We start from the raw sequence: 15,449 nt of genomic DNA, 5'->3' as shown, positions 1-15,449 counted from the left end.
CAGTTTCTTATTGGCACATAGAATGAGTAGGATGGGGGGAGGGGGGTGCTGCGCAGCAGCCAAGCAAGATGGCTGCTTAGCTTAGAAGCTCTGCTAACCGGCATGCCTGATATCCCCTCTGTGTAAAGTTGAATTTAGAAGTGTGACTAATAGCGTGCCCTACTTGAATTTAGACGTGTGCCTAATAAGCCGGTCTGTGCAAAGTTGAATTTAGAAGTGTCCCTGATGGCCTCACTGTACAAAGTTGAATGTAGAGGTCTCCCTGATAGCCTCACTGTGCAAAGTTGAATTTAGAAGTGTGCCTAATAGCGTGCTTGAATTTAGACGTGTGCCTAATAAGCATCTCTGTGCTAAGTTGAATTTAGAACTTTGAAGAACATGTGAACCATCACCACGCTTACTCTCTTCTTTAAACCACCATTCAGCTAGAACACAGAGATACTATGACACCATTCGGTATAACTGTTCTCATACCAACATCTACCGCAAACTCCCCATCACTAAACACTGCTGGTTACACACCCCCAGCCAGGCGTTCTCCTCAGGCCTAACACAGCCACAATCGGTCTGGATAAAACCTGCCAGGACGAATACATACTCTTGATATCTCAACCACCACACCTACCGCTAAGAAGCAGCTATTATACGAATACCACATCAGCTGCACACATATCCGGTGCTTACACGCACCTTTGACTCGCTCTACTCTCTCTACTGACCTGAACTTCGGTTCCCAAGGGCGTTCAACCTACCAGCGCCTTCAGACCATAACAATGGTATATAAGGCGCTATATAAATGCAAAGTAACATAACATAACATGAAAGACTGTCAAAATCACTAGCATGTTTGCAGTTATTGACCCCAAAATTCATCTCCGCTCATCGGAGGTTGACTGCTGCGCAGGGTTACAGCCTGTACTCTCGGATGTCCTTGGATTGTGGTGCTCTGCTCACGTGAAGCCTGGGCCGCCCTGCTGGCACTACTGGTGACTGGAGGCCGGGTGGGTGATTGGAGATAGCGGTGCAGGCATGTGAGCTTCTCCGCTGCTGCGCGAAGACAAGAGCTTGCTGGCGACCGGCGGCAGCGCGGTTGGGTGAGAGGAGATCTCTGGAACGATGACGGACAGCGCCACCTCCCCGGAGCAAACGTAGCAGTGGTGGCTGCCCTGAGGTGAGGGACGAAGATCCGGCTGTTGTGTCTGTATATGAGGCTGCAGGGCCACCAGTACTATGTGCCCACTTTCTTTTTGAATCCAGGACTGGGGACAGGGTGTGCAACAGCCCCGTCACACTGCTATATTGAGCCCGGGTCATACTGGCAGAGTAGTGTGGTGAGGCACGATGCCCGCCGGGGGCACCATTATACAAAGCGGCCAGAGCCGCCATTTTGTTTAACTATGTGCCGCAACCTAGGAGAGTCATCTGCAGCCTCTTACTGAACAGACACCACGGACCGCTGCATCTGGGTCAGTGCTGAGTGGTGGAGGTGTGGTGTGCTGCAGTCTGTGACCTGCTCATGTTGATTCATTACTGGTGTACCGAAGAGCTGGAGGCACATGTGTGACTAACTGAGCATCAACATTGCTGGCAGTATTTGCAAGAAGCGATGGAGCAGAGCACCTGTTGTTGAGGCTGCCTGTGAGATGGCAGCGGGAAAGTCATGTTGTGCACCATATTAGCTCATGTAGAGGAGCCTTCACCCCAATAATGGTTACACATTAGCAACTGAGGCGGCACCCTGAGTCTGTTTCTTCAGTTCTTCAGCTAATCTACTTTTTTTGCAGGAGACCCATATAGTGGAGTTTGTGGCCCAACGGGTAGGCCACTCTTGGGGTGGTTAGTGCCATTTCACATCATACTCTACCAGGGCACGGGGCGGGGGGTGATGATATCGATCCATAAATCACTTCCATTCCCTTGTAGAGATATGTGCTTGTGCATGGGTTACTATGCAGGGGAGAGGTTGTTCTATTGAGATGCTACGGCCCCAATGTGGACGACCCTGACTTTTATGTGAAACTGATGGATCTTTTGGGTAGGTTCCCTAAGGGTGGCCATACATTAATACGATTATGGATGTGACTCTAGATGGGTCAACCACTGGTCCCCGCAAGCTGTCAAGGGTGGCACGCATGGGTCCGGAGTCGGGGGAATTGCATTTGTGGTGGTTATGGCATGGAACTAAAAGCAAATTCTTCTTCTATTACTCTGCAGCCCACAACATGTACTCTCCTGTCTGATTTTATGTTAACGGAAGTGTTGGACCGCACTATGTTGCTTTGAACATTCTCACATCATTCCCCTTTGCTGGTGGCCATTAACTGGTTGGCGGAAGGTGCTGTGGGAGGCGTTTAAAGTGTACGTGCAGGGAGTGGCAATGTCGTCTGAGCACAGTGTGCTGAAGGAGATTAGGCGTGACATGACCAGGGTTGAAACACCATTGAAAGAACTCCAAGATTGCTCTGTCAGAGATTCTTCTCCTACAGTGCTTTCTGAGATGAAAAGGGAGTTGGACAACTTTCACAGTCTCGCCCAGAGGGAGGTCAGATTCTTCAATAATCCCACGTGGCGTGCCGATACAAGGAAGCGGATAGGCCTGAACATTTCCTAGCCATGTTGATACGTAGAGAGGTGGGCAGGACCCCGATCACATAAATTGATGGTGAGGCTGAAATACGCTTGAGTTCGGAGAGGGACATAAATGGAGTTTTGCTCTTTTTACAAACAATTATACCGTTCAAAGGTTGAGGCAACAGATGCAGAAATTACAGAATATCTTGACACTATCCCCACTTCATTACTGTCCAGGGAGGCTTCAGGAGCGGTTGAGGTTCCCCTGTCTGACGAGGACTTAAAAAGGCAATTAATGAGCTCTTGTCTGGTAAGGCACCTGGCCCAAATGGGTTAGGGGCTGAATTTTATAAAGAGTTTTGTGACATTCTAGCGCTGTATGTACTGCGGATGTGGGAGAGGGCACTCCATTTTGGCATTTTACCACAGGCGGTACGCAAAGCTCTGATCACTGTGATGCTGAAGCTGGGTAACGATGCGGGTGCATGTGCAGCATACCGTCCTCTGTCATAGATATATTAATGTTGATGCCAAGATATTTGCCAAAGCTATAGCGAACTGATTGCAACCGCCATACCTCATTCATAATGACCAATCGGGGTTTATACCTGGCAGAGCAACGGCATTAAATCTCCAGCATTTTACTTCCGTGTTAGCCATATCCTTAGATATGCAGAAGGCATTTGATACAGTGTAATGGCCATACCTATTTGCTATGCTGGATTTGGTCCTGGTTATGGCTTTGTGTCATGGATGCGGTTGTTGTATAAAGACCTGATATCAAGAGTAAGTACAAATGGGATGTGATCTGTGGCCATTATGCCGGGGGAGGGGGGTGGTATCCGTCAGTGATGTCCTCTGTCCCCCCTCTGGTTTGCACTCGTGGTTGAGCCTTTGGCCGATTTAATTCGACAGCAACACTCTTGCAGAGGGCTAAGACTAGGCGGCCCGCCAACGATAACCTCATTATATGCAGACAATATCCTGCTGTTTTTTTGACAGGCTGGCGGCAGCGGAGGAATTTGGCAGATATTTAGGACTACATCTCGATAGTGATAACTCTGAGATGTTCCCACTGACGGATATTGCGCGGGGACATGTGGGGTGCCATGGGTTGCGGGTGGTCCAAGACTCATTCAGGTACTTGGGGGATTATCGTTCACAGGTCTGCAAAAAGGAACAATAGCACTGAACTACACTACCTATATGAGGCAATTAGTGCCATAGCTGGAGCGTTGGGGGGGGGAGGGTGGGGCCCGATGTCCTTGATGGAGCGCCTCGCCATAGTAAAATTGTTGGTACTCCTGAAATTATTGTACATGTTCAACAATATCCCAGTGTGGTCGGGCAGGGCATTCTTCAAGGAGCTACAGTCACTGTGTACATTCTTTGTGTGGGGCAATAGAGGGATCTGAATGGGTTGGCTGGCAATGACTATGCACTGGGAGGGCATCCTCAGAGACCCTTACTTTGAGCTGGACGATTTAGCTGCACAGGGATTGTTTGCATCCTACTGGGAAGACCTGCATGCCCCCCTGCCACACGTTGAGCTGGAGAAATCTGCAGCAGGTGCAGTGGCACTCCGCACTTTGATGCATGGCACTAAATATGAGTCGCGTGGACCCACCAACGGCTATGCAACAGTCATGGGGCAGGCTGTGGATACTCGGGGGATGGGGGGGGCTGAAGTACCCATATGGCGGGGGGGCTCCTCTCTGGGGGTACGCTGATCTGATGCTGACAATGGACCACTCTATATCAAGGAGTTGGAGTGCAGTCAGTGTTGCCAAATTGGGGTGCATGTATGCGCAGGGCAAATTTGAGTGGGAGGACTTCAAGCGCTCTGTTGGAGGGCCTCTAGTACAGAAATTGAGTTATTGGCGAATAAAAGCGGCATTTAGAATGCGGTGGCCCGAATATCCAAGCGAGCCTGAAATTAGTCCAGGGGAGTCATATATACATGAGACAACGGGGGGTGGCTACACAACAAGGGCATCGTTACGCTATAATCGACTGTTATTTGCAGTGGGGGATGTCCGTAAGAAGTGGGAGTGGGATTTGCACACAGTGTTCATGGATAAACAATGGACCGCGATATGTGGGTTAACAAGGAAAGTCTCTTTTAATTCTAAGTTCCCGTTGATCCATTTTATGATACTAAACAGACTGCGCTACACCCCAGCCAGGATTCGTCCATTTTGAAATAATTGCTCTCGTAGGTGCCCTACGTCCGTTGCACATGTTGTATGCCTGCCCCCATTTGCAATCTTTCTGGGAAGGAGTGTGAGAGACCTTGAAATCTGTGACTGGTTACTCTGAGCTGCTTCCACCAAGGGTCATTCTATTGGCCAACGCTGAAGCGAGGGCTGAGGAGAAACGCTGGTTTCTGAATCTGGGACTCCTCTAGGCCAAGAGACTGATTCTGCTGGAATGGAAACAACGAGCCGGCCCCGCAGTAAAGGATTAGTGGAGTGATCGTTGGTGCACATTAGGAGCAAACCTAAGGAAATTTGGTCAGACTTTCGCTGTTCTCTTAAAGAGAATGAAGAGACTGCAGGTGTATCAGCTCTGGATGTTGCTGGTTGTCTCCAACTAGTAAAGGTGCCTGCATGATATGTGCTACGCCACTATTGTCACAAGAATCGCTGCAGCATTGGTGTATATGTCGTCACCAAGCGAATTAAAATAACGTTTAAAAAAAAAAAAAAGATCAATGGGCAGGAGGGGGCTGACATTTGCGGGAACAGTGGTTCCGCAGTTTTTCCCGCATTCGCCCCATTTCGTAAGTGACCCCTTCGCAGAAGGGGAACTCTAACGTGAAATCCGAAGGGAATCCTAAAGACGTTTGCCTGCCATTTTAGCTTCAGCGGAAAGCAGGCCGAGTTTGTTGCAGTGAAGGCCAACGTATGTTTTTCCTGGCATCCACCATTACGGATAGCTTGCGTGCGCGCGCACACGCTGTCAATCAACTCATTCGCTGCTTGCAGCCTTGAAGGACGAGAACTAGGGGTCCTCTCGCTCATGTGGCGAGTCACGAGTCACTTGGGGAGAGCGTGACGCACGGGTTAGCGGTCTCCTAGTTCCCACACCTTTCACCCGATTCCATCAAAACAAGGCCTGTAGTAGTCACTGGAGCCTGTACCAAAGGGCCTCTATCCAGCCTCAAGACCTGGTATAAATAAGAGCAGGCCTTGCTCAGTATTTTCTGACTATGCTCCCAATATTTGTTGGTGGCCAAGTCTGAAGTGCGTGCCTGCTTTCCCATCCTCTTTATTTTCATTTTAATTCTCACCTAGGACTACCATATCCGCCTTTTCGGAATGTAAGGGCCTGCTAATCCATTTGCAGCCGATTGGCTGCAGTTCACGTCCATTATGTTCTCTTTAGTTGGCCTTCCATTGTACCCCTTCGATACCGGTATCTACTTTGATGTTTGTATATAGATACCGTGTCTTATAGATAGCGACATTCCTTTGTTAGAAAGACTGACCAAATGGCACCGGCACAGTGCAAACATTGTGAGGTGGTCACTGTGATCCTTTCGATCTAACTTTCCCCAGCCATAAAAGAAAGGTCGTTTATGGTCTAGATTTGCAGCCTGTATTTCTCTGATAACTCGAGCTTTTGCTTTCATCCTACACATCTCTGATGCCCCATAGGTTGGCTATCAAATGCATTAAAAAGAACACCCTAAGCAACTCGCGGAAGAGCAGGTCAGAGCTCTTGCTCGCTGAGACCACTTTAACATTGCTTTACCTGACGCCAGGCTGCTATATATCGTTTCATACCAGATTCCTCTCGCTTCAAGGTCCTTTTAAATATGTATTATTCTGTTATCGACTTAATAAATTAAAGGGCTGAGTCGGTCTGGTCAGGGATTTGAACGTGCAGAGGGTGTCCTCGGGGCTCTCTGCGCTCCACCAGCCACCATTTGCATTGAGATATCGTGAGTTGGATGTCAAAGCCCATTGGTTCCTTTTTTAGTCTTTGTGAATTGTGATGTATTTTTACTTCTGTAACCCTCAGTCTTTCGTAATCCGCTGCAGGCCTTAACTTTGCTTCTGTAGCAGCTGCGCAATTTCTATGTTTCTGCATTTGCTTAGGGGGGCTGCATTGTGCATTTGCAAATTCACTCATCTGCCGCAATTAGATGATCTAGTAAAGGGATACGGGACTGCCCTCAGGATCCAAAATGCAAAGGGTAACCTCCAGCCAGGATAACCCCACACGTGCATGGGGGAAACTTGAGTCTGTAATTCTTCCCTGGATGACGTCCCGCCACCCCCAGCCATACTGACTTTTCAGGGGCACGGGCCGGTGGCGGAGTTCTCCCAAAGTCCCTAAAGGGGCGTTCGCCTCTGACATGAACAGTGCGCAGGCTGAGACAGCTAATAGGGTGCTGTTGTGTAGCCAGCTGGCAACAGATCAGTGGGTTTGGCAGGGCGTGCAGCCAATCCAGCTGTGCACTCTCACTGCAGGGAAACCAGCTGCTCCAGTCCTGTGAGGGCCCTGGGCTGGGATGCAGGGTATGGCCTGGGTCTGTGGAGGTCTCTCCGCTCCCCACATCTCTCGGTCCGTTGGGCATGTGCAGGGGCTGCAAGGGTCTGTGGCTAGTAATGAGGATGTGCCACATCTTTCATAATGTTCACAAGTCCGACATGTTTCAAATAAAAAATTGTCGACATTCTTATGTTCCCATAATATTCTTTGCTTTTATGCGAGTGGCCAGGATTGGGTTCTTTAAAGCGATACTGTAATGTGTAACCTGCTCTGGCTGCTGGGCGAGTGGTGGTGGTGGAGGTTGTGTTGCTTCTGCAACGTTGCACCTGGAAGTGGCAGATTGTGTGGACGCCCCCGTGAGGAGACCTACTGATTCCGCCGGGGCAGCTTCGATCCTCTAACTTGGCATCCTCCTGGGTGCACCTGCTTCTGGCGCCGTGATCGGAGCCCACTGGATGTGCTGCGTGCCCACGTTGCTGGGCCTATTGATTGTGGCGCTCCTGGCTGTTGGAGTGGTGCCCAGTTCCTGCAAACTTTTCAGACCGCCTAGCCCTCAGCTTGGGCATGAATACACCCACACTGTGCATGCCAGCTATCCCCCTGCTCATACAGGGGATTGCCCCCAAGGGCCCTAAGCAGGGCTCCTACATTCTTGCTGTTTGAGGATCACACTTATATGCTGCTATGGCCTGGAGCAAAGTTTTTGAAAGAGCTGGAAGTCGGTATCAATACTTTTTATGTTGCACTCTAGGCCGGTACGCCTCAAATGGGACAGTCTATGCCCTATGTGCAGGGGGGGTTCGTCGCCCCCAATTTCAAGATATACCGGCTGGCAGCACAAGCGCAATATGCTTCTTTCTGGTTTGTGCACAATGGAATCGGCATGTTAAGCTTGAAAGAAACTCAACGAGCGAATGAGATATCGGGTCTCTAGGGCTGCCCCCATTGTTTGCCGACTGCACCCAGCGAGTGTGACTGCCTTGGCCTGGTGTAAAATGCGGAAACTCTCAGGTGTAGCCCACCCCTTGCACGGCGGCTTCCCCTTATGGAATTGCATTCCGTCCCTGCCCAGAGTAGACGCCGCTACAGAGCGACAGTGGGCCCAAAATGGTTTCGGCTTGTTGAGGCACATGTATATAGACGGTAACTTTATTGCTGCTGAGGATATACCCGTGCTCACACACCATACATCTTTGCGATGGCTTCGCTTCATTGGTTTGCGAATGGGAGTTCAAGGGGTTGTGGGTGATATTTGCGGTTGTGCCGGCTAGCGACTCAATGCTCGAGTTTATCATGAACGCATGTGGTACCTGTGGCATTGTCTCTACTCTATATGGGCTGTTTCAAGGCTGAAGTCGGGCATCACTCACTAAATCCCAGTCCAAATCGCCACAAGACATGCATTTAGATATCACTGACGAAATCTGGGGTGATCTATGCGCAGACACACGTGAGGTTCCATGCAATTCCCGGTTCCACATAATACAGCTTAAAGTGCTTCACAGCTATCACTACACGCCGGCTCTATTGAAGCTCTTCTCTCAGCAAGTGCGGGTTCCTGCCCCAGGTGTAGGGAAGATGATGCTGGTTACTTTCACATGGTCTGGAGTTGGTCAAAGATTGATGGTTACTGTTATGTGGTACTCTTGCTGATATGTTTGGTTGCAGGCTGGATGCCACTCCATGCAATGCCATTTCCATGTTTTTGAAGACCTAGCGGGCATGTGCCTAAGCTTGCTAGCCTATGCTTGTTTGTTACTGGGATTGCGCTGCATACTTCTGCTTTGTAAAAGTGCCACCGCACCATCGACTGAGCAGTGGCTGTGTGGGTTACTTGAGCTAGTGATGCTGAAGACCATTGGGTTTCTTTGCAGCCAGTTAAGAACCGCCCGGTAGACACATGGCAAATCCTACTTATTGCGCATGCAGGAGGGCGCCCTCCTTGATTAGTATGGGACTATTATTTTGCTCCCCCATTGTATTGTCCTTATTCCTTGTCTGGCTTTGCCCGATCATGCCACCGTTTCTTCTGCATTCTTTTGTCTGCTTAAGTTCTGTGTCTGTTGCCAATTGCCCTCCTGATTTGATAGGCGGCTTCTATGACATTTGTATTTTATTTATATAAAATGTGATACCAAGTGCTTTAGTAAAGAACATTTTTAATAATACTGCTGACTGGCAACATGGAGGGGATTTGCTACCCCTCCACCCCCCCCGAGGCTTGAGACCCCTTTCAACTGAAGTCTGAAAGGCCCTGATGCCGTCCCTGGCTATACCCTTGATGCAGTGAATGTGCATTCGCCCGTCAGGACTCTGCATAGGACTATTGCTTTTATGCCAGCATACAGCTTCGCCTTGAAGACTCCACGAAGTGTAAGAATTGAATTTTGCGATTTTTCTTTACTACCTGGCACCAGCCTCCTCCAGCGCCTTTGGGAATATTCAACTGGACACGTGACCTGCACATAGGGCATAGACTGTGTGTCCCACAGTTGACCTTAAATAGTTCCCAAGACGCCTACAATTACTGATAGACCATTTCTGCATGTCCCTTGACAACAACACCCCTCTGTGTCCTGAAGAAAGTTCGGACCACTGTACAATTTGTATCACTCAGAGAATTTGTTGCATGTATCCAAACCAGAAACACACAATGTGTCGACAGTAGAAATGTGCCGTTAACATCTTACAGTACATATAGCAACACTGTATTTGTTACTGACTATGTATTCATTTTGCATGGCTGTATATTGAAAAACAAAGGTGTTAATTTGCCCTTTTGTGATTTTATTATGTTCAACAATAAACTGTTTTATCTGAATTATCTCACTTTGCAAGTGTGATCTCATATGGCTAGTTCAAGCAACTCCTAGCATTCTGTAGGTACTCTAGCACTACCTGTGCATTGAAGGGAGGGAGAGCCTGTACTCTGCTTTCTTTTGTTCATGGTGGAAGGGCAGAGAAATGAATTTGGCCCTTATTGCAGACAGCCAAGCTTCTCTGAAGGCCAGTGTAGCGTGAACTCGGTTCCGAATGACTAAATAGGCAAAGTAGGCACTGGCCTATGGGTCCCTCTCCTTTTAGGGGCCCTGCAACAACCGATAAAAATAATGATTTGATCTTGAAAGAAAATTACAATCCTGTTTTCTTAAATTGTTTCCAAAAGATAGAAAAAATGAATCAACTCAAAGCAATGATAACTTTACATTAAGACTCTATAGAGAAAATACTGTATTCATATAATGTACCCATTAACAACTTAAAGTACATAAACCAGAAACATCAGATTCACATAACAGTTTCTCTTAGAAGTTCATCTTTTGGCAGCTGGCATTTTGTAAAAAGATTTGGTGCAAACTATGTATGTGTAATGTACAGTAGTGATGGTCATCTCCAACTAGCGGCCGACGTGCACACTGCTCAGTTCAATGTTATCCCACTAGACAGTGAGCACGAGAAACCTCCAGAAATGAAGATGTCTATGAGTTAGTGTGTCGCGAGAGTTTCAGGTGACTCCAGTCCCTAGTAAAATAATCTCGAGTAGAAGCTTTGAGAACACTGACAAGTGTATATACCAGACGTCTGCGTTACTGTAAGTGAGCTTTTCTGAGTTATAATGAAGTTTGAATAACTTCACCATCTAATTTAACGGAACAAATCTGTCTTGTTTGGTCACTTTTACTCATTTCTGGCTGAGATTTAAGAATTCTTTCATTTTCTTGAACAAAGCGTAAATATTGTTTGTCGTCGGTCCCTTGCCATTATGTCCACTGAATACGATGTCTTGCAAAAGGGACTTCCAAGATATCCTGAAAGATTTCACAACAAACAAGTTGTTTAGTTTTGTGTAATAAAATTGGTTTATTCAAATTGTTAGTTGGTAAACGTATTAGATCATTTACGAGAGGGCCCTGAAATTTCGACTGCCTAGGGGCCTCCACAGGGTTTCATCTGGCGCTGCATGAACAGGGCATTGTTTGATGTGGCGGGTTTGAGCCTGCAGTGCTTTCAATTCAAATCCCCTGGGACTTTGCACATGCCCACATCACTTAGAAACAACCTTAGTGCTTGGTACTAAATGTAAACATTCTTCCAGAAGGAGATTCATGGACTTACCACGTGTGTCTTGAAACTGTTAATGGTATGCATGTGAATACTATACAGTGCATCCATGCCCTTCCCACTCCACTTCGTCCCTTCTTCCCTTGCCGCCGCTACCCACACTGAAGACACTGTTTTGAGGTCTGGCAAGAGAAACCTTTAGCTCTCTGGTAGGGCCTTTGAATGTGCATACTGGAGAGGGGTCCTGGTGACAGTCAACTGTTCTGTAATGCCCGAAAAGTGCAGCCTGATGAAAGCTCTTAAAGCTTGGCCATTTATCCAGGAGGGAGGGGAGCTGCTGCCCGGATATTTCTGAACAATTGTTTTAAAATCTTTTGTTTCCCTGCTGCTTGGTGCATTAATTTGTGTTACAACTTTGCGTTGAATGATGTTGTATTTGTAATTGTTTTTGTTAGCCTGCCTTGCCCTGCAGGAGAAAGAAAATGTACATTTACACAGGCCGACATATTGGCTTTGCCAATGCCTGTTTTTCTTGTTACCAATCTGAAGTATAATGTGACTCTTGGTCTAGTCCATGGTAGCTAATCCTTCTTTCTCCTTTATTTTTATCTATTTTTAGATTGTGGGCCAAGATGCCTATCCTCAAGCAGTCCACGAAGAAGGGCTCCCGAATCGACCGGCATATGATCAGTGCCCCTCTCAGTGACTTCCGACACACCATGCACGTTGGCAGGGGAGGCGATGTCTTTGGTGATACATCGTTCCTTAGCAACCATGGGCCCTCTCGACCTGCCGAGGCCCCACCCTCACCCAAAGAAAATGGGGCACTGAAGCCAGTGGTAGATGAACAATGCTTCCAAGAAGGCAAGACAAAAGTTGGTTCAGCAGGCTCGCTCAGCCAACTCTCGCAGTCTTCAGGGATTGAGTCTGGTTCAGGCAGCTGGGCCTCCAGCCCGGTTAACTCCGGGTCACCCAAGGAGGACCACTCTGAAGCCTGGAGCATGGGCACAAGCAGGGGAGAGGTGGAGCGCATTGACTGGTTGTCGCCGAGTAGCGATTCTGGCCTGAAGCATGCCGAATCGATCTTGTCCTTTCACCTGGATCTAGGCCCCTCCATCATGGATGAAGTACTTGGAGTGATGGACAAGGGAACCGGAAACTGGGGCAACATGGAGGACCAGTTTGACTTTGGATTCAAGTTCAACAATGAAGAAGTTCCAGCAGAGAAGGGCCAGACGCCTTCACCTGTCCATTGTACAGCCACAATGTCTCCAATCATCCAGTATGACATTGCATCCCCTCCTAGCAGTGACCAAGTCATGGACTCTCCCACCAGTTCAGCTTCAGGGACTCTGGAGAAGAAACATTCCTCCTACGATGGGGACAGTGAAGAGGAAAAGCGATCCGTGTATGAGGGAATCACTGACAGCCCCGGACAGATCCGGGCTAACATGAGTGATGCTGGCCAAGAGAAGGAGTTGGAAGAAGAAGAGGAAGAGGAGGAGGAGGAGGAGGAGGAGGCTGGGCAAGGCTACACCTTCGATGATGACTCAGATGACGAAATTGGCTTGTAGGGGTTTGTCTCCCAGTCTTCCAAAGCTGCCATCTTCACGCATAAACTCTTGACTGTTTTCTATTATGTGAAATGAGCAAGATCCAACTGGAACATGAACGGGAGATAAAAGGAGCTTTACCATGAAGGAGGGAAGAGATGAGAAACACGGAACTCTGGATTTGAATATCTCCTTCAAATACATGTAAATAAAACCAGAAACTATTTTGTGGGGATGTCGATTTGAGCTCTGTTTTTGAAGAAAGCACGGGAGGCATTTGAGGCTCGACTAATTACACTTTCAATTTTTAATTCTTTTGGGGCAGAAAACAAGTGAATAGGTCCTGTTGAAATGCGCCACGCACCTGTCAGCCATCCTCCCACTGTGATTTTTGCTTTTCCATTTAACCACTGCCTGCACAAAGGATGGATTGAGGGCTCTGATTGTAAGGCCTGACGGAAGATACGGGGTCAACAATTCCATGTGGTAATGGGATACGTGTATGAACTAAATTGCCCATGTGGGTAGATTCACGTATTGGAGGTTCTGCCTCTGCCCCACCAGGGCTAAAAGCTGCTTTCAGAAACTTCTGGCTGCTTCCTACAAGGGTGGGTGCCATTTCAAAACCGGGAGAGGACTTTTGGTTCACATCAGTTTAAAGGACATTGGAATACGGTAGTCCAATATGTGTATATAATATATATTTCTTTTTTATAACCATTTTCATTACAAGTTTTTTTAAATCAACATTTTCATTTCTTGCGCTTCCTCTGGTTTCAAGGGAGCCGTGGACATCTTTATCCCTTCTGATGTGCTTTTATTGCCCTAAGATGAGGATTCTGTTAAATGAAAGCGGACAAATAGATTTTAAATATGTGAGCGTATTGTGTAGACAATATGTGAGCGTATTGTGTAGACATGTTTGGAGTGCAAGGGCAGTTTTGTACATTTCCTCTATTAGGGGTTTCAAGGCTCAGCTGTTGATGGGCGTTTCCAAAGAGACGAAACTTTACAGCATGCTCTCGAGCCCTTGGGCCACCTAAATCACAATATGTTTAGACATGCCTTGTTGGAAGCTACCCCTACCCTTGTCAGCCAGAAGGCCATTGGGTCAAAAGTGTATACAGAAGCTGTTGGCCGAAAAAGTGGGTGCTTCTCACCAAATAAATAAATAAAAAAGGCATCCTTCAAATCTCACCCGAGAGTATCCTACTTTGGAAGACTTTCTTTCCTGGCCTACTACATTATCTCTATAATCCTTGGTGGTACATCACACCCGACATGTTATTTCATTCCTAAACTGCAAATCCCTCACATCTCACAACTTCTTTTAGACTTTCACACGAGCCAAATGCTGGGACAAACTCTAGGCCTTGGTAATGTGAAAACCCATGTCCACCTCCCTACTCATGCCGCAACATATTGGTGGTAGACTGGTCTGTGGTTTAATGGATGATCAATAACAATTAGGCTAGCACCTGGCAGGCATATGCACACTCCCGCGCCTGCCAACCCTTGCCCAATTTCTTCAAATATAAGACTCCTGCCTCTGCAGTGTTTCTTGGCCACCGGCTTGTAGGACAAATGTCGCACTTTCTCTGTAGGCCCCTCCAGTAGTCTTGACATCCGACAGCAGTGCGGAGACGGCTCTTCAGAGAAGCTATTCTGCGGTGGACAGCTGTACAGGAACCCGTTCCTCATTTGTGGGTCCAGGAAATTGCCAGAAGCGTTAGTCCTATTTCTATATAGTGTCCACCATACATGAATTCATGCTGTTGTAAGAAGGCTGAAGAGGTTTCTAGAAAGTCCATCAAACTTCAATCGATAGCGGATCTCTTATTTACTGTCTATTCAGCACACTTTAAACAAGCACCACAAATGTTTTTTTGTAAAATATGCTTCCCTCCTCGCCTGTGTATGGTATATGCAGTGATTGGGCTGCACAAGGCTCTCCCTCTGAGACCAAAAAGCGGGAAGTGGAATGTCTTGTTTTGTTGCTGCATGTTATGCGCTATGTCACAAGGAATAATCCCAGCTCATAGGTGATGGTGATTTTCGTTTTTTTTTTCTTATTTTTTTACATTGTACACAATTGCCCGGGTTTTCGTTGGGTAATGATGGCTTGTCTTGTCACTGATAAGTTGGGAGTGCATATCTATCGCAATCAAACCCCCCTAAATGAATCCGGTAGACGCTGTGAAGGTCCACAGGGCTCATCCACAGGTTTGTGGGGGGGGGCACACACTGTTATCCTCCTAGTAATTTGTAGACCGGTTTGTATGGTTGGGAGGGGTGGAGCTGGTCAGAGGTCGGGGGTTTGGTCTTCTTTGCAAGGATATTTCCTTCCTAAGCCCCTTGTAAATTTTGACATGCATCTCTGTATGCAAATATTCCTGCACAATGTATATTTTCAGACAGAACTATTTTATATGTTTGTGTACATATATATATAAATAAATAAATATAAAGCTGTATTTCTGCAATGAATTGTAGCTTAAAGATGGTTTCCGTCTATTTCTGTGTGCCGAGGCCTGGAAGGGAATGCTGTTGCACAGATGTGCTGGCCACTACTGCTCACAGCCCAAATCGTTCCGCACCTGTAGCATGAGACGGTGAGGAGCGCTAGCTCTTGCTTGAATCTCATGGACGGCCACTGACCTATTAACGGGCCTGGACTGGCTTATAGGGCAAAGCCCGCACCCAAAACACAAAATGCTAGTGTGGGCCCGTTTTTTTTTGGCCAAAATGGGCCGCTTTTTCAGG

At 47.5% G+C, this 15,449-nt stretch overlaps 1 protein-coding gene across 7 annotated transcripts in view; it reads left to right on the top strand.

The window, feature by feature from the left end:
- The window catches only part of CDC42EP5 (CDC42 effector protein 5), a 124,094-nt gene extending 108,909 nt beyond the window's left edge, over positions 1-15,185 (top strand). For all 7 annotated transcript variants that reach the window (XM_069636915.1, XM_069636906.1, XM_069636897.1 and 4 more), the window contains one exon: positions 11,753-15,185. In XM_069636915.1, coding sequence (XP_069493016.1) covers positions 11,766-12,707 — 942 coding nt within the window. In that variant the 5' untranslated portion in view covers positions 11,753-11,765 and the 3' untranslated portion in view covers positions 12,708-15,185. The remainder of the gene's footprint in view (positions 1-11,752) is intronic.
- The last annotated feature ends 264 nt before the right edge of the window (positions 15,186-15,449 follow it).

This window comes from Ambystoma mexicanum, chromosome 1q (genome assembly GCF_040938575.1).
Source record: "Ambystoma mexicanum isolate Mex_15411 chromosome 1q, UKY_AmexF1_1, whole genome shotgun sequence".
NCBI classification, from domain to species: Eukaryota; Metazoa; Chordata; class Amphibia; order Caudata; family Ambystomatidae; genus Ambystoma; species Ambystoma mexicanum.
The sequence above is the reverse complement of the archived record's forward strand: the minus strand, read 5'-3'. Positions and strand labels throughout refer to the sequence as shown.